At 48.9% G+C, this 23,670-nt stretch overlaps 1 protein-coding gene and 1 long non-coding RNA gene across 2 annotated transcripts; one reads left to right on the top strand and one right to left on the bottom strand.

Moving 5' to 3' along the window:
* Positions 1-9,066, top strand: TMEM268 (transmembrane protein 268). The gene is made up of 8 exons (XM_074923955.1): positions 1-106; positions 1,917-2,026; positions 2,580-2,687; positions 3,916-4,065; positions 5,145-5,255; positions 6,909-6,989; positions 7,871-8,056; positions 8,872-9,066. The coding sequence occupies exons 1-8, from the start codon at positions 1-3 to the stop codon at positions 9,049-9,051; spliced, it is 1,032 nt and encodes a 343-aa protein (XP_074780056.1). The 3' UTR covers positions 9,052-9,066.
* Positions 9,067-11,500: 2,434 nt separating this feature from the next.
* On the bottom strand, positions 11,501-14,148 carry LOC141968856 (uncharacterized). The gene is made up of 3 exons (XR_012634943.1): positions 14,017-14,148; positions 13,551-13,652; positions 11,501-11,740 (listed from the first exon to the last, which is right to left on the bottom strand). It is a non-coding gene; the product is annotated as an uncharacterized LOC141968856 (long non-coding RNA).
* Positions 14,149-23,670: the final 9,522 nt, after the last annotated feature.

Genomic DNA, 23,670 nt, shown 5'->3' with positions numbered 1-23,670 from the left:
ATGGCCCATAAAACCCAAGCTTGTGGAATTGAGAAAAATGGGTCACTCTCCCCTGTCCTCTACTCTAAGAGTGACTTAAAGGAAGGATCCCTGCAGTGGGTGAAAGGTAAGTGAGCAACTTGCTATTGATAAGGGGAGAGGCAGTATTGAGTACAGTGCCCTTAAAATAACAGAAAACAGATTTCTCAAAGATGCTCATTAACAGCATCTCCTTTGCAAATGTAATTAAACATTATGGATGCTTCAGCATTTTGGGGAGGGATTGAGACACTTTGACTTTTTTGGAAATCCTGGTATATAGGAATGAAAGGACATGCACCTACAGAAAACCAGGACCCTGGAAGTCATCTTCTCTTGGCCTTCAAAAGTCAAGAAATCTTTGTGAAACTTGATCTGTACTTTCCAAGTGACTCCCTTCCCTGGTAACAATTTGCTCCCTCTTTGCAGCACTACTTCCAAAAACACCCGAGGTGCTGTGCAGAGACAGAAGGCAGTGCCATGGATGGCTGTTGTCCCCAAGACCTCCATGCACCATTCAGCAGGGCACCCTTTTTGCTTGCTTAGTTCACGGCACCTCATCAGTGCTCAGTTTTGGAGGGGCAAAGCAGCTCTTGTCACTCAAGGAGGCTCCCACAGAGGTCAAGGAGCTGAGCCCCTCTGCAGACCTCAGGTATCTCAGCTTGGCACCCAGACTGTGCTGAGCAACTTGACCAAAGTCATGGAGAACAGGAGAGCTGAGCCCAAGGCTGAGGCCATTTTACTTTTGTTATTGCTTTATGTTCACCATCTCCACTGCTCTGTGTCAGGAGGAGGTAAACCTCATCAAACCAACAGGACATGTTATCCTGAAGGTTTCAGACGCATCCACTCTTCCCTTCTTGACTGGATGCGTCATGCCCTATTGTAATGTAATTGCCTTGTTTAACTTGGCGTCTCCTGTTCCTGAGCAGTAAAGAGGTGATGCGGATGGAGGATGTAAGTGGGAGAGAAGGGAAAGGTGAGTGCACGCTGCATGTCAGCAGGCACAGCAGTCTGGGCACAGCAGAGTCAGCAGGAGCAGCCCCAGGGGACACCTGGCTGAGCCCAGATCTGCAAAGGGGAAGGAAAGCTGGGTGAAACAGTTCAGTGAAACAGGATCTCCTCTGAACAAGTCACTTCCTTAGACCCGATCTCTTCCTCTTGATGTAGCCCAGTTTGTGTAAACTCCAGATAAATGCCAGATGGGATGCCTGGAGATCAAAGCTCTCCTATGTCAATCCAAGGCTGCTCTGTCTCAGCTCTGAGCAGCCTGCTCCTCAAATCTAGGACAGGCTGTCCTCATGCTTTCTAGGCCCCTGACTGCAACCTGGGTCTCTGATCCTAGCCCTAGCTGAAACGGGAAGCTGAGAGCCTTGAGTAGAGCCGTGCTGCCCAGCAGCACTGCTAAAGCAGGGACCTGGATGCTGGAGGACCTATGGACCTCATGCTCCAGGGCAGCCCTGCCACATCCCAAACAATGTGATTATTAACAAAGCACTTTAATTTGATTGCTCAAGTTTTTTTCTTGTGGTGGGTGGTGTGGGTAGGCAATGGAGGATCTCTCTAAGAGGTAGATAGCCTTAGCAACACCGAGCAGCTAAGCTAACCTGTCTCAGTGAGGCAAGACATAATCCTGCCGAAGATCAGAGCATCGTGTTATCTCTGACTGCTCACTCCTGGAATGTGTTTGGGTTTTCCTCCCTTTTTGTAGGTTGTTTTCTTACAGAGGATATCAGGCTGCTTCCAAAACACCTTGTGATGCTCTTAGAAATGTCCAAGGGGGGATTCCGGATCCACTTAAAACACATCGGGGTGATCGGTGTTCCTCGGCTTTTGTCACATGCTCCTTAGCTGCTGGGAGAAAAACCCGTGCTCATGACTCCTTTGGGCTCTTGCAGAACCCCTCAATGGCCAGGTACTCGTGGTGCTCAACATGGACAACAACTGCTCGGCCACCTCCTTTGACATGGAGCTTTGTGCAGAGAAACTGAAGTCAGTTGGTGTTCAGGTGAGCTCCTCATGCATTATCTTCCCTGGGGGACCTGTAGGAATGAATGCTAGCTGGATTAGCATAATTTGCATTTTCATCCATGTAACAGACAGCTTTTTTTTTTTTGGTTTGAGAGTTGCCTATTTTAGTTTAAATTCAGTCTATTCCCTATGGGCTACAAGTCAACTTTAATGATCTTGACTGAAACCTCTGTGAAGGAAACCATTCAACATTGGTTCTAGTGAATTGCTTGAAAGTCACTCTGATGGGATGGAGCATCCCTGGGACAATCTGTTTTGTCTTGCCCTTTGTCATAAAAAGGTGGTTGTGACTTTCCTTGCGCTTTTCAGAGGGATCTTACTCACTGCAAATGAGGCAAAGACACAAGTTTTTGCTCCGTGACAGTGGTATGGATGAGATTGGAGGTGTGCTCTGTGGGACAGTGCTCTGGGACACAGCTTTCGGTTGCAGTGCCAGCCTGGCCCCATGATGGCTGCCCAAGCTGGTTCTGGTGGGACTAGGAACCTAAAACAGGAGTGTGGCTCTAGTTTGTTGTTTGCTCCCTGAGCAGGTGGCAGCAGATCGGTGGAGAAGGTTAATCCAGGATGCTGTCCTGAAGCCTGAAGTGAGGCGGTACATGTTCTACAACTCCAGGGCATTCCAAATAGCCATTGCCGTGGTAAGGACAGTGGGGTCTCTCGCAGGCTTGCCATAGACATGCTGAAAGGCATCAAGACCTACACCCGGGGTTCTCATGCCCGGGGAGGGACAGGTTTGGGTGGGGAGGAGTTACTGGTTTTCACACATCCTAGTGGGCTCCTTTGGAGATCCCAGTTCACAGAATTTCTGTAGATGGAAGGCTAGGCACCTTCTCCAACCCCTTGTTGGTACTGCCGCTGAAGCAAGCTGTCCATGGCTGGATAACCAGCATATGCTGAGGTAGTAATACTTATATCAGACTTATTTTTAAACTTGATTTAAAAAAATCTGTAGATATTCTGGTCCTGATGTTAATTTAGATCAACAGACCAGTCAACTTTGGTTACTGAAGTGATTGTCTGCTCTTTCTTGTTGTCTTCTGGTGAGGGAAGTTCTTCCAGAGACCCCAACCATTAACATCTACTGTCAAGCTGATACTTTGCAATGTGCTGAGGGTATGATAAAATCTGACTCCTTCATTTTAGTTGCATTTATTTTTTTGGATATCCATTACACATGCCTTCTCCTCCTTACAATATTGTAGGAATTTGTGCTCAGTGTTTTGAGGGTTTTGGTGCCTGTTTAGTGTGAATGAGTTGTATTATTGCAAGATGATGCTGCGACACACTGTGCTGTATGTGTCAAATTTGCTTCTAGGTAATCTTCTGCCCAAATGCATGCTAGCTGAAGTAAAGGCCAAATGAATTCAGTTTTGCCTGTCTATACAAAGGTCAAGCTTGTCAGTTCTTAACATAGTCCTTGAGCCCAGTGTCAGTGTCTACCTTTGAGTGTTATTGTAATTGAGTAGTCTCTGCACCACCTTGAGTGCTTTGACATAGGAGCTTTCTAAATACAGGGACTTTTAGAAGTATTGTCAATATGCCTCAGTGAGTGCATTTCTAATCTAAATGGAAGAACTCAGTTGAAATCCTTCCTAGGTATGAATCATCATTAATAATTCACTCTGTCTTTGATGACTGGTCATTTTTTATAATAAACTAGGACTCACTCAGTCCTTCTAGTCCTTTCTTTCCCCTGTTTATTATTGGAAAGAACTTTTGTCCTTTCTTGCCCTCTGAAAATTTTGTGTGACTTGATTTATGGTAAGGTATTACCCTGGGAGAAGGGATCAGTAGTTTTCTTCTTCCCTTGACTTTTCTCACTTTCATACTTTTGTGAGTATCATCAGCCTCTCTGGGGTTTTGTAGGTTTTCTACATGTCTCTCTGGACAAACATTTACTCCACAGTCCAGCTGTGTTCGTTTGGACGCTACTGGGAGGCCAGCGTGCTGGTGACCCTGGCTGCCGTAGCAGTCACTGTTGTTGTGATACTGATTATGGATCGCCGCCAGAGGAAGGTAAGAGGAGGCTGGTTGTGTGTGGGGAGCAGGACTCCGTTCCACTAAAGCAGGGTGAGCCAGGTCATCTCCTAGATGCATACAAAGAACATAATTATCTGGAGAGGAAGGAATATTTTTACAGCAGGCTCAGAGATCAGGCTCAGGCAAAGGATGTTTTACAGCCAAGTTAGGTGTCATAACGCCTAAAAAGTATGTGCTGAAGCATGGCAGGCTGGCTCAGAGGCCTGCTGAGGCTGGAGATAAGTCACCGCTGCAGAGTGTGGGTCACACTCCCATGGCTGGTGGGATGCTGCGGGGACTCGCCGGTAGAGCCGGCTCCTGCCCTGCGTCTGACGACGGTCCTTGCGGTCTCGGCTGTGTGCAGCCATGTAATGATTATTTGTGTCACTGTGGTGCTCTGGGACTTGCAACAGGTACAGAACAAAAAGGCAGCTCCTAACCCACAGAAGTTGCAATAAAATTATAAAACCGAGGTAGACTGGGCAGTAGAAGGAAATAGGAGGATGATGTTAGCATGAGAGGCAACCAGCTAGCAGCATCCACTGCTTGGCTGTTGTCAACTTTTGCTTGCAGGAATCACAAAAGTATGGAAATTTCTAAGGAGTCATCTGAAAAATAACATTGGAAAGGCTTGATTAAAAATCCAGGGGGGTCTTTGCACTGATTTTAATGGATTTTGGAGGAAGCCTCTAATGACACCCTTGCAATGATTCTTCCAAAGGGAAATCTGGCAAACGTGTGGGTACACAGAGGTTCAGGAAAGGAGTCCTTCACCCAGGGACCGCTGGGGACAGAAGAGAGAACATGATACCAGAAGTGAATGCCACTTCAGAAGTCTTGTCTGAAAAATAAATAATCCTTAGTGGGATTTCTGGCTGCACAGACAACTGCTAGGGGTGGGTAGGCCGATACTGATGGCTGGTGACAGTCCTGTCTGACTGTAGACTGCTCTTGTCACTGTTTTCCTTTCAGGGCCGCAGGGTTTGGGATTATCCAGCTGCAAGCTGCAGTTTGCAGCTGGAGGATGGCCCAACTTTTGTTGAGAGTGTGTTAACTTTTCCTGCATTCCTTAATAGATAAATATGAATACAGATGTGAGGCTGGCAGCTGTCAATGAAATCTTTATCAAGCATGGTTTAATACTGGGGATTACAGATGCCCTGAATGGGGCACACAACATCCTACAAGTATCCTTTCTGTAGGGAGTCATTTGTACCACTCCTGGGTGGTTAATGTTGTGGAAGTATTTATTGATATTATGATCCATGAGGATTTCCAGTGGGTGGGATTCCTAGGATTTGTTTTTTCTCCTATTAGATGGCATGAGGGATTGGGTATTTTTATTTCTCCTGTAAATGGGGATTGAGATATGCCCAAAAGCAATTGGAAATAATGAGTCTAAAAGATTGAAGTGGGATTAGTCCTTTGGGCAGACAATTATTCCTGAAAGTGTATTATACTTACATGACTGTGATGATTCTAATTATGAGCAGAGTGACAGCAATGTGCCTATGGCAAAAAAAGCACCAACACAGAGAAAACCAGAGTCCCTGTCCCTGGGAGCTCATGTTCTGCCTTGCAGAGACAAACTAAGCCAACAATTTCCAAGTGCCTCTTCTCTCAGGGTGATGTGTAGCCCTGGGCTCCCTCCTCCAGACACATTAGAGAACCTGATTTCATGGGGCTCGTGCCTGGCAGCTAGGTCTGTAGCTGACAAGTACTTCTGACCTTCATGGCCTTTTAAAAATGCAGGTTGAAGAAACCAGGTAGGGGGAGGCTCATTTGCTGCTTTTTAGAGATACCTTTTCTGGACTAGACAAAGATTTAGGGGAAAGAAGAGAGTTTTAAGACAACATGAAGGTCTTAAAGGAAGGTGAGAGAGATGGATTTGTTGGTGGATGTGTGTATCCCTGCGCCCCCACCGCATATATGCAGAGAGGTATGAAATAGAAATGGAGAGGGAACCAAGGCTAAAACCCGGGGTCAGAGAAGGGGGCAGGGGTGAAGTCATACAGAATGAGGGGAAAACACTTAAAAACCTTAATTACACATTGGTCAGACCAGCATAGTTTTGGCCCTTAGTAAGTGAGGGCTAATCCAAGGAGCCTTCACGTCTGCCTGCATGTCCCAGAACTGCCTGAGAGCAGAAAACAATCCAAGGATTTATGATCTCTCAGTGTACTCCAGTATCAGATCTGGTTTAACCCTCTAGCTTTTACACCACTCCTGAACCCCCTTGATGATGGCAACTTGAGCAGATATACAAGGGCAGACCTTTGGCTGCCTTCTGGGGCTTGCTGCTCTCAAAGCTAACAGGACTCACATCCCCAACACGTTGCTCTTGGTAGTCTCTCTGCAAACAGTGCCTCTGTCCTGCACACAAGCACCAAGTATAGTAAATATTGTAAAAAATATATGGAAAAAAATCCCTAGAAACAAAGGAAAGAAAGCAGGAAGAGGTTTTAGGGAAGTTGTCAATGTGACCCACCAGTTTATTTAGATGTAAGGCCACTGAGATGAATGATGGGCAATGGCCCTGGGTTATCCCAGTTGTCACCCTCCCAGGGTGCAGGAGGTGTGACTGCCCTCTGGAGCAATGTCCTCCTTCCCTGCCACCCCTCTTCTCTTGCCCTTTACCTCGAGGTTTTGCCTTAGCCCAGACCCTCTTGGCTTAAATTAGCCATGCAATGTGTTATTCGGTTCCTGTGTTCTGAAGACCCTGTGGGCATCCCCTGCCTGTGCTCTGCTTCCTGTGGGGTCCATACCACGATCTGCATGGAGGCAGAGGGCTGTGGAGGGGGAAGCTGGAGGGACCCCTTCCTTAACCCTGCCCATCCCAGCTGTGGTTTGTGCACTTCAGCCCGGAGCGCTGCCTCCAGTCCTTGTCAGCCCACATCACGGACATGCAGAGGACACGAGAGGTAAGTGCCGTTGGGCACAGCCCATGTTCCAGTCCACCCCTGCACCCAGGCTTTGTGGGGATGGAGGTGGGCAAGGAGAACCAAGTGTTTGAATGTCCTCCTGGGCATCCCCTGCTGTGAACTGGGAGTGGGACAGACTGGGAGGTGGATAAACTGCATCTGTTAGTGCCCAATTCAGCAGGAATTTTAGGCCCTGTGGTATGTGCATGTCTAGATAATTAACTGAACAACTTTACTAAAGAAAAGTCATCAAGAATCAAGGGCAAATTTTGAAAGCACGTGTCACAACTTGAAATAGCTGACACCTTGAGCTGTCCTCCTGTAATAAATGGGATAGCCTGAGGAATAAGTAAACACTGCACTGGGTTAACTGTATAAAAATTTTGTCCTCTTGGCCTTCAGAAAATGTTTTCCTCTACACTGGTGTATAAATATACAAACACTGTGCTCTCCTGCACTGAACTGCCCTTGCTGACCATGGCCATGGGATGAGAGGTGAGGGGGTACCACCCTCTGAAAATCTCAAGGCTGCTCATCTCCATGGATGAACTGACAGATGCAGATCGGGGCATGGACAGTAACACACCGGTTCACATATTAGCTGATACAAGTGATACGGTTTTTAAAGACAAGATTCTCTGTGCCAGGCTGTGACCATTGTGCAGGGAGCAGTTGTGGGCACAAGAGGCAGCTGAAGGCAGCAGGGCTGTGGGATGAAGACACTCAGCTCCAAGTGCTGGGCATGGCTCTGGGCCAGTGCTGTTTTGTGATAACTCCCAGGAGTGAAAAGCATGCAGGAGGAAATCGTGCCCTCTAAAGGCTGTCCTCAGGACACCGCTGCTGCCTGCCTTTGGGACCCCCAAAATCTCTTTCTCTTCCAGTCGGGCCTGCGGCACAGCCTGGATCAGCTCTGTGTGGTTATGGAGGAGGTGGTTCAGCCCGACCCGGGGAGGGAGGAGGAGGCTTCGAGTGAAGAGTCCCCTCTTTTATCCAGTGGAGTGAACCTAAATAAAGAACCTGTGACGTGCAATGAGCTGCTCCACCTCGTTCCTGAGGGCCCACCGGAGGTAATGAGAAATATCCCTCCTGACGGACAGAGGTGCCGAATCACCTCTCCAGGCACCTCGACTCCAAAACTCGTCCCGGCCATGGGGACACCTCCTTTTTCACCAGTAAGAGCACCTGAAAGCCCAGAGGTCCACATACCTTCTCCAGCCCTGACGCTGCTGAGCAGTCCATGCTTACTGAGCAGCTAGTGCTTAACCATTGAGGAATTAATGGATTTGGCTTTTCCTTGCTGGTGGCCAGGGGTCCCCATTTGGAAAACAACCTCTGCCAGGGTCCATGCAGGGACCCAGTGCCTGTGTCCAGGCTGGGGATGAGGCATGGCCATGCTCAGACTTTGTCTCCTCCTTGGAGCATACCTTCAAAGACTTGTGCCGTGCTGAGCAACAAATGTGTCCTCGTTCCTGCTCAGCAAGAAGCTTCAAATAGGATGATTTTGATTTATTTTACAGTTTTCCACTTGCTGTTACTAAGCAAATTCTGTGCAGGTGACATCCCTGCAGATTGAAACTCTCTGGCTGTCTACAGGCAAAAGCAAGCACCTGGAGGCAGTGACAGAGCAGGCAGGTCCCCGAGCAGCCTGGCTCCTCGGTCACCCACCACTGAGTGGTCATTTCATGTCACTCCCCCATGGGGACAGTGTGCCAGCACTGCTGATCAGAAGGGGATCTGGGACAGTTATATATGCCATTGGCTCCTGTCCTGTTTCTTTCAGACAAGGACAGTCCTTGAACGAGGGAGAAAATGGTATTTAATGCATCATCCACTCTTCCTGCAGGTAGATGCTCTGCTCTAACACCTCCTGTGCTCTTTCCAGGTGATGGCCCAGCAGCTCCTGGTGATCTTCAGCGGATGCTACGTCCGGCTCCTGGTCACCGGCCAGCTCCCTCGGGCTATGGCAGGGGGGCATATGGAGCACAGCAGTGTGCCCTGTCTCTGCCAGTTCATCGAGATCACCGCACTCAACACACACCAGAGCTGGTTCATGGGCAGGTAACCGCAGGGGGCTGGAAAACACTGAACTAAAAGTTGTCCATACACAACAGTGTGAAGAAGCCACGGGGCAGAGGAGAAGGCTGTAATCACTCGTCCTGGATTTATCTGGATGAACGAGTGGAAATATGACTCTAATAAAACATGCAAAGACACTCACCAGAAAGATGTTTACCTTGAGACCTTCTGCCTGCTCACTGACTTGGTGTGAAGGAGCTGCTCTGAGGGTCAGAAACAATCCAGAGACAACCTGGAGCTCCCTTGGAAAATTTCCCTCAGCTCTTACTTGGGGGCCTTGGAAAGTAATGGGGAGTACTTGAAGGCACAAGCCCCATGTCTTCAAAATTAAGTATGTGGGGTTTATTTGGTACAAGGTAGGGAAAATCTGTGCATAGCAGTGTTGCACATGTGATGTTTGCTCTGGATTATGTCTGTGTCATGTAGTTGTCAGTGATAGTGAGCTTTGCCCTGTGACAGACATGGACAATGTTTCAGCTGATGACTGGGCAATCTTTCCACTTAAGAGATATCTTGGGATGGTGCTTGGTACCTGCTGCTTCTGCTGCCTCCCTGGGGGGACAGTGATGGACAGCTTCGTGATCCATGGGATTAAGCCTTAAATAAAGCACTGGGTAGGGCATCCTGGAGCACAGCTCTTTTCCGACTCTGCTTTCTGCTCCATTTTGGGACAGGCTAATTTCATTTGTTTTTCCTGTCCTCCTTTCTCCCCACTGTGGTTGCACACAGCATGTAAGAGGAGCCAGTGATGAGCAGAAGACGTCAGCATTTGCATGGAGTCCATGAGGGAATGGGACACAAAGCGCTGTAAGCCTACAAGAGGTTGTGTGCTCAGGTGGTGCCCATGACTGGAGAAGTGCTGTATGGCCCAGGAGCAGTTGATGTCCTCCTCTGTCCCTAGAGCCAGGCATTTCTATGAAATTCAGATGATTGCATACACTGATGTTTACCTGACCACCTAACCACATGCTTCGGTGGTGATAGCTGTCCTAGGAAGTGGCAATGGTCAGAATAAAGAGCCCTAAGGTCTGTGTTTTCTAGCCTTGCTGTGACTGAGTGTGCATGGGAGATTTGGGTCTGTTCTGTGCCTTTTAGGAAGCATTTCCTTCCAGAAGGGGTTGCTGGGCGTTGGAATGGGCTGCCCAGGGCAGGGGGGGAGTCCCCATCCCCGGAGGGGTTGAAGAGTCGGGTTGACCCAGCGCTGAGGGATCTGGTGGAGTTGGGAACTGTCAGGGTGAGGGTCATGGTTGGGCTGGAGGAGCTTCAAGGGCTTTTTCATGATTCTGTGATTCCCTCCCTCCCTCCCTCCCTCCCTCCCTCCCTCCCTCCCTCCCTCCCTCCCTCCCTCCCTCCCTCCCTCCCTCCCTCCCTCCCTCCCTCCCTCCCTCCCTCCCTCCCCATCTTCTGCAGAGCCCTGCAGACCGAGGGGAGGGCTTGTGCCTCTCCCACCTTAACAAAGATCAGAATGGGACTCCTGCTCCATGCAAAGCCAGGAGGGTTTTAAAATTAAGGCCACTAGTTTGTGCACATCCCTTCATTGTGTACCACCCATGCTGACACTGAGCATCTCCCCCTCATGCCATATTGTACCAGAAAAGTTTTGGTGCTGAAGGCCAAACCATCACTCGGTGGCAGCAAGAGGCTGAGCCCTGGTGACCCAGGAGCTTCCAGCCAGCTGTCCCCAGGGGTGCAGAATGACTCTGCTCCCTCCCCTATTGTTTCTATCACAAGCAACAGTTAGATAAGATCCATCTCTTCCTACACGAGCAACAAGGCTAGCCTCAGCAGCGAGCCCCAGTGCTGCCGATACATGAACCAAACCATCAGTCTCTTCAGACACTATAACGACAGCAAACCCCTTCCAGGAGAAAAACCCCCACGCTCCCAACAGCCTCTTTTCATCCATCTTTATTTCTGGTTCAGCTTGAGCTGTCACAGGCAGGGGTCGGGCAGATTCCTCCCCGCACGCGCGGAGTTTGCGATTCTGCTGTCATTGCTCTCTGTGACGGTCGGGGTTTGCTGGGGGGGGGGACCCAGCTGCGGGCCCTGCAGCCTTCTGCTCCGTGGGTGCTGCACATCACACTGGTGTGTTGTCTGCCCGGTAAGGACAGCTTCACCAGATAGTGGGCGCGGGGGGGAGGGTTGTACAAAACATTATGGGATTTTCACAGAACTAAGCTCTAAGACTCCTTACTCCAGCTCAAGAACTAATTTTACTCATGGAAATTTTCTGAATGTATACCAAAATCTTTGGGAGCACAATTTGGTGTCACAGTAGAAAAATCCGATTTGCTGCTAGGATGCAATGGCTCATGCTCTTCCCCTGACACTCCATGGCCCAAAAGTGCCAGGAGCATCTGATACACATTGACAGTCTTTTTTTTTTTTTTTTTTTTTTTTTTTTTTTCTGCCAGCTAGAAAATTTTCTATCATTGTTCTTCTGTATTGAGAGCAGATACAGGAGGCATTTGCTGATATTTTCCAGTCCCTGGGCTGCAGGATTCCCAGCAAATGGATTCCCTGGGGCAACTGGTGGGAAGAAAGCTCGTGGTCTTCAGGGAGGGACCACAAGGGCTTTTACCCTCATGACCGGCAGGGCTGATCTTGGATAGTGTCGTTGTTCCTGGGAAGGGAGGCTCTGGCTTGGGGGGCTGCCAGTACCTCTGCCTTTACATCTGCAAATGCACGTAGGAGAAAAAAGGGGATTAGCCAAGGGGAAAGATTATTGCTGAAGGGACAAGGCTGGGGTGTGAACTGGCAAGGTGCCAGAAAACCTCCTCATGAGAACCATAAGCAGCCTTTGGTAAGCCAAGGGAGTCGGGGCAGGTTTACAACACAGAGAGCTCTCCAGCAGAGCCCACCTTGCTGCAAGGAGGGGACAAAACTCTGCAGTTTCTAAGCTGTGAGCTGGACATCACCCGTGCCTCCAGATCATCCACATTTCCCAGCCAGATCTGTCCTCTGGTGAGCCACACACTCCTTGGGCCCTGCCCTGGGCCAGCTTTCCCTGGGAAAGCAGAGCTCAGAGCTGTGGGCTGCTCCGTGCTAGAGAGGTGCAGCCCACCCCTGCACCCCCAGCAGCCGAGGGGCTGGTGTGCCCAACCTGCCAGAAAGGCACAGGGCTCTGCTAGTGCCAACTGTGCAGCTCCCCTGATTGCAATCAAACACCCAGCAATTAACTGCTGAGAAGGAGCTTAACTTCTTTGCTCAAAGGAGGAGTTTGATTCTTCTCACTAATACACCCAGGTGCCTGCCCTGATCTTCCTGTTCAGGGCCTCTGCAAAGTCCTGGCTCCTATTTCAGGCCACATGACTAGTGCTCTGCTTTTCCTTCATACACACTTAATGAAGGCATTAGTGAAAGAAGATGTCCCCTTTCCCTCACCTCATACCCCCATTAAGGATCCAGCTGTTATTTTAAGGGAAAGGTGATATTCTGGAGATTCGATAGGACCCCCTAGGGAGGCAGTTCTAGTTCCTCCCCCTGCACAGCATGTGGGAGCAGCAGAAAGGCTCAGCCCTGCATCTTCGTTTCGAGTCTCCTGTGCCAGCCCTAAGCTCCTGGCAGAGATAGGAGACCACGGGGCAGGACCTGACCGCCGTGGCAGCTGCCTGGGAACGTGCTGGTGCCAGGGTGCAGCTCTGGGCATGTTTGCACAACAGCAACCAGGAGTGACTCAGCTGAACCAGTGAAACTGGTATTTTGGGGCAGATCTTTCCTATGCTGAGATTCCTCTGTCTGCTGTTCTTTTGACAGTGAGCTTTAATGCCCGAGCAACATGGCCGGGTGATGCAGGAGCAGCTCCCCGGTGAGCCCTCCTTGCCAGGAGCAGCCCTCGTGGCTGGGGCAGGGACGGGGAGCCAGGAAGGTCCTCGCCATACCCACTGTGCTGAATTGGGGGTGGCCAGGAGGAGCAGCTGCCCTCAGGGGCATTGCATGAGTGATCTGCAAAGTCATAGCGATTAGTGTGTTTCAAATGGGCCAGGAAAGGGCTGGGGAAGATTGGCAGCAAGGACAGAAATCTCTCACTGCCAGCTGGGGTGTGTGGTGATCCATTTTGGTATTTAGCAGGGTGCCTGAAATAATAAAGATTTCCCCAGGGAGACGTAGCTCTGGGGAGCGGTGCTTCAGCCGGTTACGTCTGCTCACCTCTCTGATTACCTCCCGAGTAAGTCTGTCCTCCCTTCCAAAGGCTGCTATTTGCTCATCCACTCTGTCAGGGCTGGGTTGCAGCCATGACATTTAAAGGTAAAACTCAGGGAGGAAAGATAAGGGAGGAAAAACAATAAACTTTTGCAACTTCTACCTGTTATATGGTTCTTCCTCAGACAACCCAGTACATCTCCCCTGTGGGCAGGGCAGCAGCTGGCCCAAGACCACTGGCAACCAGCCTGTGGGCCCAGGCAAGCCCTGGCCCCTCCATCCCCAATGTGGTTGGGGCCGAGGTGTGTGGATGTCCCCATCCCCAGCGAGCTGCAGACTTACTTTGGTGGTGGCTGTGGGGGGCTGCCTGCGCTGGGCGGGGTGGGGGCTCCTGGTGCTCCTGGCTGCACAGGGTCCCCATCTTCCTGGCCACATAGCGGCAGGCTGGAGAGAAAAGGGGAGACCTGTCTGCTCTCTGCAGCAATGAAAAACACCAGCCACCCTGAAAAACCCTTCCCAGAGAGCTCGGAGCAGGACCTGTTTATGAGCTGGGGATCCCCACAGAGGAGGATCAGCTGGGGGCTCCGCTGGACTGTGTTGGGTTATGGCCAAAAGTAACAAAGGAAACAGAGGGGACTGGATTTAGTGGGCTAAAAGGGACTTACTGTGTCTGGTGTCCTGGCTGTGTTTCAAACCGCTCCAGCACCAGCCTTTCTCCCCCCACAAGCCAAGGCCATAAAATACGCAGAGTATTTACCGTGCAGAAATCTCTCCAAGCTCTCTTGCCTCAAACGAGAGGTTTCCTTACCATTGATAATTACTCAAACCATTTTCTCCTGGGCTCAGCAAAGCTGTCCTTTCCAGCCAGCCTGTCTCCTCCTCTCGCAGTCAGCTCTGCAGTGGTTTTATTTCTTTACAGCCCGGCTTCCTCCTGCCTCCCCTCTCGCAGGGATGTTGCTCCAGTCACACCCGCTCCGGCCGGGAGGCAGGCTCAGCCTGGCACTGCCTCCAGGCAGGGCTCTACGTGCCAGGCGTGGGATCCCCGCACCTCCCGCAAAGGAGAAAGCACTCAAGCAGCGGCACTGAGGTTTGAGCCAACCCTGCTGGAAAGGTGGCTTGGCCTTGGCTGCAGGAGCTGCTGCTGGTGCTTTGTGCCTTACGGAGGACGCGGGTTTGAGCTGTGGGGAGGTGAACCTTGTGCTGTGATATCTAAGTGGAGCTGGAGAGGATTGCTGCAGCATGCACTTTGCTTGTGTGGAGCAGAGACGAAGAAAGGGACATTTCTTCTCCTTTCCTGCTGCTGTCTGAACACTGCAGGGATGAGAATGTCCCCTCCAGCAGCCAGACCCTCAAACCCTCTTACACCACGTCCTGCTGTATGCAGGGGAAGGTAAGGGTGACATCCCTTGCAGACAAGATGTAGACAGTTAGCACTGGCCTTGGTTTCTCCAGGGTCTTTCCCCCATACCACCTCCAGAGCACGGCTTCATTTTTGTCCTCGGGGTCACTGCAGTCAGTTACTAAAGAATTGCAGGTTTTGTGTATCCTTTGCAAAACTTTGCTGTGGTTTGTGTTTGGTATGTATTCCTTAATCTCTGAGTCAGGTGAACTCTGAAAGCTTCTGCTTTGCCCTTTGATCAGGGCAATGTGCTTCCTGCCTCCAAACCAAGCACTGACGGGCTCAGGCAGATCAGACTTTGGTTTCGATGGCCCTGCCTTAGGATTATATAAAGTTGTCCAGAGATGTGGTTGATGGAGCGCAGGTATTGCAGCCCAGGCTGCTGCAGAAGAAAGCGCAAGATCAGTGTGTGAGAGAGAGAGGAGCTAATGTCGCTCCACCTTGCCCTTGGTCTTGTTCTGGTGTTCCAAGATGGGAGGTTTGAGTAAGCTCTGATGCACTAGGCTGAAAACTGTAAAATGCAGCATAGAAAGTTCAGCTGGTGTCCTGTCATGCTGCTGTGTGGTGTTAGTGAAAGGCAAAGGCTCGAACAGACATGAAGAATGACCTCTACTCTAAACCATAGAGGGCTCGCCATCACATCATCATATGTCATTGAAGCCTGCAGGAGTATGTGATGCAAGATCTGTAGATGTTTGTTTGTTTGTTTAAAAAAATCAAGATAAAAACCCCAAACCATGAGCATTCCCCTCTAGTCCTCTCTCCCCTAAACACCCCAACCTCCAATCCTCTCTGGAGGACCCATCTTTCCATTTCACAGAAGACCTCACCAGGACAAGGGGAATGACTGCACCACAGCCTTGTGCTTTAACCAATAGTGAAGGCGGCTGGAGGAGGAAACTGCTCTTTTGAGGCTTTGCTTTCAATTGTTTGGTTTCCCCCCGCGTTTCAGATGGGTGTTTGCCCGACACGCACCGCAGAGCTGCCGCCTCGGGTTTGCAGATGCATCCCTCTAGGTGGTGCTAAGCTAAAGAGAAAAGGCGGGTGGCGAGAGGTCTTGGAGGAGAGGTTGTCCTGCAGCCACTGCCTCGGAACATCTGGCCCTGCCCGAGGTCTCCTGGGCTGGGAGAACATCTCCTGCTCCCAGCCAGCTTCCCCGTGGCGCTCACTGTGTCTACTTGGCAGCAAACACTTAGCCCCTTCTTCCACTTCATATTTTCCCTGCTGATGTGTGAGACTCCACAAATGCAACATGATTTTAATCAGCACATCTGCTCCTACCCATGCACTAAATCAGACAAGTTGATTTTTAATGGCAAAAATCCATCTTAGCTATTTTTTTCACTCCATCCTGTTTTACTGAGCAGCACAACTAAGACTGAGTCCCCTGCTATCCCATGCATCATTAGCCACAATCTTAACCAAATTCAAGCATAGATAATGTATGATTTATTGATGTGGGCCATAGAGAGAAAAGTCAACCTAGCTGCCAGAAAACAGAAAGGATCATTGAGGATTAGCTGTGAAGGGGAAGTCTTTTAGGTCAACAGCTGAACAGATTTTACTTTGGAGTCACAGATGGGCAGTAAATAAACTATTGAAAGAGAGCTATTGTTAGAAGAGACTTTTAAAAAAGAATAGCCACATTCAGGTCTGTTTTTCTTCCCACTAAGTATAAACAGGGGGAGAGCAACTCTATTAACCCCAGCAGCAGACTCACACCATACTGATGCAATGCTGCTGGGGGAGGAGGATTGAACTTCTCTCCCCATGCCTTGTTCTGCAGAGGAAAAAGATGTTTGTATGCACAGATGGGATCAAGCACAAGCTGCTGGTTTTGGTAGGGCTGCACAAGACAGCTCTTTGGCACAGGCAGGCTTAGCTTGACTGGAGCCGAGGAGCGTTCAGCTCCCGTCCAGGTGCGTGATCTGGAGAGCAACACGAGAAGTGAGTCTTGGTGTCGGCGCCGTTCCTGTGCAATTAGCTCTGGCTGCCGCCCCAATATCACCGCTTCTCTCAGCCATGGAGAGAGGCTGTTACAGGTTTTATTTACTCCCCAATCTAGATTTGTTGGCCTGAGCTTTGAATGTGTTTCTACTGACACGGCGGAGAAAGACCTGCTTTTGCCAAGTTTTTCTTCCAAGAATGGCTCAGCTCCATTCGTGATGAGCCCATAAACTGGATTAAGAGCTCAGGGACAGATTTTCTAGTATTTGAAACCCATAATCTGAGCTGGGTTTTCAGAACAGCTCATTCCCCTTGTAAACAGCAAATTACAATCATAAGTGCTCAGCACTTTGCAGTTTATATCAGGCTACTTGAGGCCATGTTTTCTGTAAAGCACAGCACCCAGTGCTCCAGGATCTTGGTAAAAGCAAAGCAGTTATCTGAGTGCTGATGTGAGACCTGAGCTTTTCTGAAGAAGAGACTCCTCAGCCTTGTGATTCTCCTCAAGAAGTGCAAACACCTCTAAAAAATTAGTTGTCAAATTAATGCATGGGCTGCAGACAACCGATCATCCATAAAAACCATGACCACAGAGCATTAACTTGTGAAGTGAATGAGGGACCTCATCTCCAGCCATCAGTCTGACTCAGTTTCAGAGCATCTCTGCTGTAGCCACCTCCATGACCTGGTTCTGTAGATAGACCTGAAGACACCTCTAGTGTGAATGAAACTAGAGCTGTTACAAGGAGTGATGTGGCCATAAGCAAATGCCCACTATTTTCCCAGGTATTTTGGTGGATTTTGCCCTTGGCCTTGCTACAGTTGTCCTTCTCCTAGTACTTCATCTTAGCTCCACAGTCGCACCTTTCTTTGAACACCTTAAGCTGGGCAAAATGGGTTTAGGGGTCTGGTCCAATTCAGAAGAAAGGAAGGGTGACATTTGGTACCCAGGGAGGTGGGTCACTGCAAACTGGATGAGCATCATGGCCGCTGCTCTGGAGCAGCTCAGCAGGCTGCAGGGCAACAAGGAGGCAAAATGCGCTTCTGTAAACATGGTTCTGCTGCTGTTTACTTAAGTGCTGAAAAACACCCACAGGCAGAACTGATGCACTGTGTTGGAAAACCTCAGTGGCGTCAGGAGGAGTCAAGGCATAAGCAAAATGCCAGTAAGTCCAAACAAGGCTTTCCTCCAAAGGGGACGGAGGGGTCTTGGTGCACAGGGGCTTGTGAGACTCTTGCGATGGATTATTTGTGACTATGGATAACAAGAAAGGGAAAAGGATTTTTGGAGCCAAAGTTGGCATTGTGTTTTTCCAAATGCTTTGGTCTTGGCATTGATGGTGGGGAATTCCTGTTGAATCAAACATTCCTCAGGTGGGACTGGCTCTTGTCTCCTCGGTGACCTCTTTGCTGTGGCACGGTGCTCATTTCTGCTGGCAGGCCCATGCCACTGGCCCAGCCCAGGTCTTCCTCTCCAACCTGGATGCAGCCATTGCAAAAAGCACATTTCTGAATAATTGGTCCTGACATTTGCAAGTCTCAGGAGAGAGGAAGGTGACTGCAAGCCCTTCATGGCAAAACACACCCCAGATTGTTTAACTGTGCCTTTCCCAGCCCTTAGCAAGGTGACATCCTTGCTGAGAGGGAAGAGAGACACCAATGCAACTCAGAAATTGATAACCATGACATGGAAAGTGCTCAGCCATTGTGGGGAGGGTTTCAGGAGTATGGGGGGCTAGTAAGAGCCCCAAGGAGAAATGGTGCATTGGTTTGGCCCCTGTGGAGCAAGCGCAGATGGGTGACAGCAATGCCAGCCCAGCTTGGCTCATCCCCAGGCACTTTGAGCCAATACCTGCAGCAGAGCCAAGGGAGGAGAACCCTCAGGGTGTATTTCATCTCCTGTTGTTTGCTAATCATTTTAATGGCATGAGAGCCATCACCTGGCCTGGCCTTGCTGCGGTTATCATTCCTGACTGGGAATTTGTAGCAATTATTGGCAACCTCTGAAGAAAAAGTATTTTGAGATAATTTGCCCACAAAGCACAGAATAAAGATCACTGTCCTCTGCATCTTCTCTGGATGCACATAAATGAGTGAACATGCAAGTCAGAGCTGCAAGGACTCATGCACATCTTTAGCATCCTGCTGTCCTGTAGGGCAGCCTTAAATTCCCATATTAAAACAGGCACACATGTGAAACAGTGCCCTGCTGAAACTGGATATATCAGCTTCCTTCTTAGCCACACAGCCAGATGTCAGAAAGGCTGTTATGTTACCCAATTTGCTCTTGAGAAATGCTATTTGGTTGTCTCTTTCCATTACAGTGTCCTCAGAGGGTTCACGCACGTAGAGGCTGTTCAGCCTTTTGATGTTGCATCTTCTGACCATCCATGCTCCGCTTTACTCTGCTTTACTGGACAACCAGCTCATCTCTCCCTTTCCTCTGACCCTCAGGTCACCACTGTCTTCAAGAGATTTTGGGATGGCTGTTAGTACTTCAGTCTTTCACCCATTCAGTACCAGAGTGTTCAATATTGCCGAATATTTGATGTGTTGGTTGGTTGGTTTGTTTGTTTGTTTGTTTTAAATGTATACAATCTCCATTTTGTGCTGTATTCCTGCCTCATTGCTGGGAAGCTGGTGAGAATTAAGCTTGTTTTTTTTTTTTTTTCTCTGAAGACTGAAACAATAAAGGTATCTAATACTTAATAATAAAGTAGCTTTCCCTGTGGCTCTCAGTGTTTACTTTCCTTCTCCTCTTAGTTCTTATGAATGCTGAAAAATTTTTTGTCTCTCTTAGCCCTTTTTCTACATCTCAGTTTACATTTGAGTTTATCACTAAATATTTGTGTGACTCTTAGACAGTATTTACCCATATATCCTCATTTCTAGGTGTCGTATTGCTCACTCTAATTTTCTGAAAGACTTCTTGTTGCAACTACGGTGGTTCTTCATGACACTTTCTATTTTTCTGTATGGGGAGGGTTTGCTATTGTGCCTTTATTTTCTTTTACAAGCTGCCCACTCTTCTGTTCCTCTTTGATTACTTTCTGGTTTCAGATTTTCAGTCAGTTCATGTTATGAACTGAAACTAAAACTGACTGCTCACATGATCTGAAACAAGTAAGAAGTGTAAATTTGCCTTCTTTCTAAAAGCTGTGGTTGTATTCTTCACTCAGTGTGGGCATCATTGCAACTACACCAGTATGCCCCAGGATGGATTTAGTGGGATTTGGGAGAGGGAGGGACCAGTCTGTAGCTGCTGAGGCATGCCATGGCAGGGGGTGATGCAGAGGCTCTTCCTCCTTCCCTGCTGTTACCCAGGTTCACCTATCACGAAGAATGAGAGTTCCTGACTTCAAGAGATGAGATAGTATCGGGATCCTTAAATATTCCAGCAGAAGGAATTTATCCACAATCCTTGGATATTGCTGCTACGTTTGCAATGGGTCTCGTGATGCGGTTTTTTATTAGGAAAGAATCACATCTGCAGTTAAATCATGCTACAGTGCTCTAGGGCAGCCAAATGAATAAAGGATGTTTGGCTCATGACTGAGTATTCTGACTTTTGGGTTTTTTGTGACCCAAGATTCATTTCCAGTGATAAACCATGGCTCATAATGCACAGCAGAGCTTCCAGTAATAAAAGAGAGACTACAGCAGCAGGATGGAAAGGGAAGTGTCTCGCCTGACAACAGTCTGTGATGTTATGTGGTTGGACCACAGATTTAAATTTTTTTTTTTTAGGCTGAAACAATGAGAAAGATGCATCAAGAACCATCAGTGATAGCAATAATGAATGGCTGCACTCTTCCTTTGAGCGTTTGAAGCTCCTTTTTTTTTTCCTTATGCCCAGAGCCATGTGGTCTGGTGGTTAGGGCATAGGTCAGGTCAGACAGGAGACATCTGGGCTGCAAATAGGAAACACTGGGATATTCTTGCTGAGACAAGGAATTCCCTCTGTGTTGGGCTCTTGTGTTTAAATAACCAGTTATTGCTTACATGAAGTGGTATTTAAATCCTCCTTCTCACCTGAGTGAAACCATTGCTTTGGTTATTAGTCAGGTTTAGGACATGTTTAGTCAGGGACCAGAGAGAGTTTAATCAGTGTGGGGTGAGCTGCGCTTTGCTGAGCCCTGCTTCACCATCACAAGGAGCTGTGGGGAAATCAGTGCCAAAGGATTTATTAGGTGTAGGATGGACCAAAGCAGTGTTTGGCTGTTGGCTCAGTTCCTGCTTTTAGGTTAGGAAAAAAAAGTCCACTCTCCTCCTATTAATAAGCTCCATCATTTGGTCAGTATTGCCCAGCATACCTCATGTGCTGGGCATAATGCAAGAACTGATGCATTAGGTTCAGGGTGCATTTTACTTAACACTCTTTGTTGTGGTGGGAGAATACTAGAAAGCCTCAGAAGTCATTTCTTGAAGGAGAAAATAACCCACTAGAATCCCCATTCATGAGGAATTTTCCACTAGGTGAACTTTAGATGAAAAATTGAGGGAGAAGTTGTAGCACTGAGGTCTTTGGTGGTTTCTGATCAGATTTTGTCCAGTACCTTGAAAGGGGATGATGCAAAAACTTTGTCCTTAGACAGAGTACTAACTATACCCCTGCTAGTGACAGTAATAAATGTGATTGACTTCAAGGGAACTACATCAGCTTGCAACCACGGATGGTGTGCTCTGTCAGTTTTGGGAGCAAATTAAGAAAGAATGGTTGCCACTAACTTAGAGAGGGGTGAGGTTTTAGAGCAGGCCAGGGATTTAGCGGTTAATGTTAATGGAACATTTATAGAAAAATTCTCTGGGCTGCTTTACAAATTAGCCCAGGGTGGCGGTAGGCCAGGCTGTTGACTGCACAGACCTGATGTGACTTTTACTCACAGTAGTTTTAAGCCTCCAGCGTCAGCTCCCTTGACTTTAATATGGTCAGCCTGGATTTACAGCACTGTTAGCGGGGCTGAAATCAAGCTTTCTGTGCCTATAAGAGGGTGAAATCGATATCTTTGCAAAGAGCCCAGCCAGCCAGAGCTTCTGCAATACTGAAATCTCAGAGTGGATGGAGAGCGGGGTTTTCAGGACTACCTAACAGACTTCCAGTGGGACTTACAGCTTTGAAAATCCTAAACAGCGGCCTGACTAACCCCTCTAAGGCAAGCTGCATTCGAGTGGCTCATTAGCCTTAGTGTAGGGAGGTTAAATCAACTAAAGCACGTTCTAAATGTGGTTGGGTGTATCAGCATCCCTTTTCACCTGGGGAAGTGGCAGTAGGAGATGGGTCCTTGAGCAAAGTGGTGGGGCAGAAGCTGCTCTCACTCGGGTGCACGTTCAGCACGTGGCACCACGGAGGGGACCTGGGGCACAGGAGAACTCTCAGCCAAGTAGTCTTCATCACTGGGAATCCCGCAGTGCCTGAAACCAAAAGGCTGACTGCAGGAAAGCTGCTTCTTGTCAGATGTTCTGCTTGACCAGAATTGGGAAGTACTGAAAATTTGCTTAAAAAGTCACAAGTCAGAGGCTTTGCAGAGATTTCAGATGGAACACAGATACTCAGCGACAATGCTGAGTATGACCATGGAGATCAGACCTGACGCTTGCCTGCTCCCCCTGTGTGCAGGCACTCGCCTCTTTGCAAAAGTTGAGTGCAATGCTGTGCATGGAGGTGGTGATGGGTCTTGCAGAAGGGGTGACCAAAATGGCTTGTGATGCTTGTCTCAGCTGAAGCTTTGTGGTGTGAGGCTGACCCCAGTCAGAGAAAACAGGACCTCTTGTTGCTACGTGAGAAAAGTTGGACTGAGCAAGAGTCATGTTTTGCTTGTCTGAGCCAGGGCAGGAAATCGGGATTAAATGAGACCCCAAGGCATGCATCGGTCCTGGCTGGTCACCAGAACAGGGAACACAGTGCTGCTGCTCCAGATCACTGAGGAGCAGCTGCTGAGTCAAAGTCAATTTGAGTCTGCACTTGCTCTCCCCGTCGCACGGCAGAAGTTCCTTTGCAGGTAACAGCAGTCGATGGTGCCTGTACTGCCTCTGCAGCAGTTTCTGGGATGGGGTGAGAGAGCCAGGACATTCTGCCCGATCCTGAAATCTACCTCTCATGTCCCCGAGGAAAGTGTCCCTAGGAAAAATGGATTAATAATTATTGAGGGGTAATGAGAAGAAATCAAGCAGAGATTTTCATCCTGCACAGCAGATGCTGTCTCTGTAGGTCCAGCCCAGCAAACAGTCTAAGGGACACGGCTGAAATCTCACCGCTAATTGCGGCAAGATGAGTGAAAAGACTGAGATGTGTGCTGTGAGATGTGCTGTCCTGTTTGGGGCTGGGAGGCACCTGGTCTGTCCCAGGTCTGTGATTTATCATCACAGGATAACTCCTCTTTCACATTCTGCCTCCCAAGCAAAATGTTTCATCCAGCCTCTCCTCTCTACTATCTGATTTCCATGTCAAAGAATTTCTTCAGCACCAGCTTCCCCAGACAGGAGTGAGGGAATCTAGGGGTAAAAGATCTTCAGGAGTCACCCCTATAAGGGCCAGATGATGTCTCCTGGGGTAAAGAAGTGCCAGAAGGCCTCTTTCACCTGGCACGGTCTGGCGATGCACAAGTCAGTGCAGGACCAGTGCTGTGTAGGTAACCTGAGGCTGTCCTGCCAACCCTGCTCAGCGCGGAGCCACGCAGCACCCCTGCAGAGCCAACCCTCCTTTTTAATCCTCACTCTTCTCCTTCTCCATGAGACAAGCCAGACATGGAGGACGTGACAAATTGGTTGGGAGGTTTCCTAAACAGGCACAACAGTTGGGTGCCCGGGGTAGGGCAGGAGATACCAGCTCCACTCCTGGCTCTGCTCTCCTTGTGCTCTTACGCAAGTGGCTTCATTTCTCCATTTCCTTCACATCTGATTATCTAAGGCATTTTTCTGGGCAGGGACTGCTCTTTGTTTTGTTTGGGCTAAGCACTCCCTGTGAGAGAGGCTGGAAGAAAGCTGATGGGATGAAAAAACGCCACACGTCGCAGCCCTGGGTACTAGCAAGAGACAATGGATAAGACAGGACTCAGAAGAGGGAAAGAGGGCACAGCTGGGGTTAAATGGCTGATGTGGCCTGGGCTGTTATGGGTT

The sequence above is a fragment of the Athene noctua genome, chromosome 20 (genome assembly GCF_965140245.1).
Source record: "Athene noctua chromosome 20, bAthNoc1.hap1.1, whole genome shotgun sequence".
NCBI lineage: Eukaryota > Metazoa > Chordata > Aves > Strigiformes > Strigidae > Athene > Athene noctua.
Note: the sequence above shows the minus strand (reverse complement) of the source record. Positions and strands in the feature narration are given on the sequence as shown.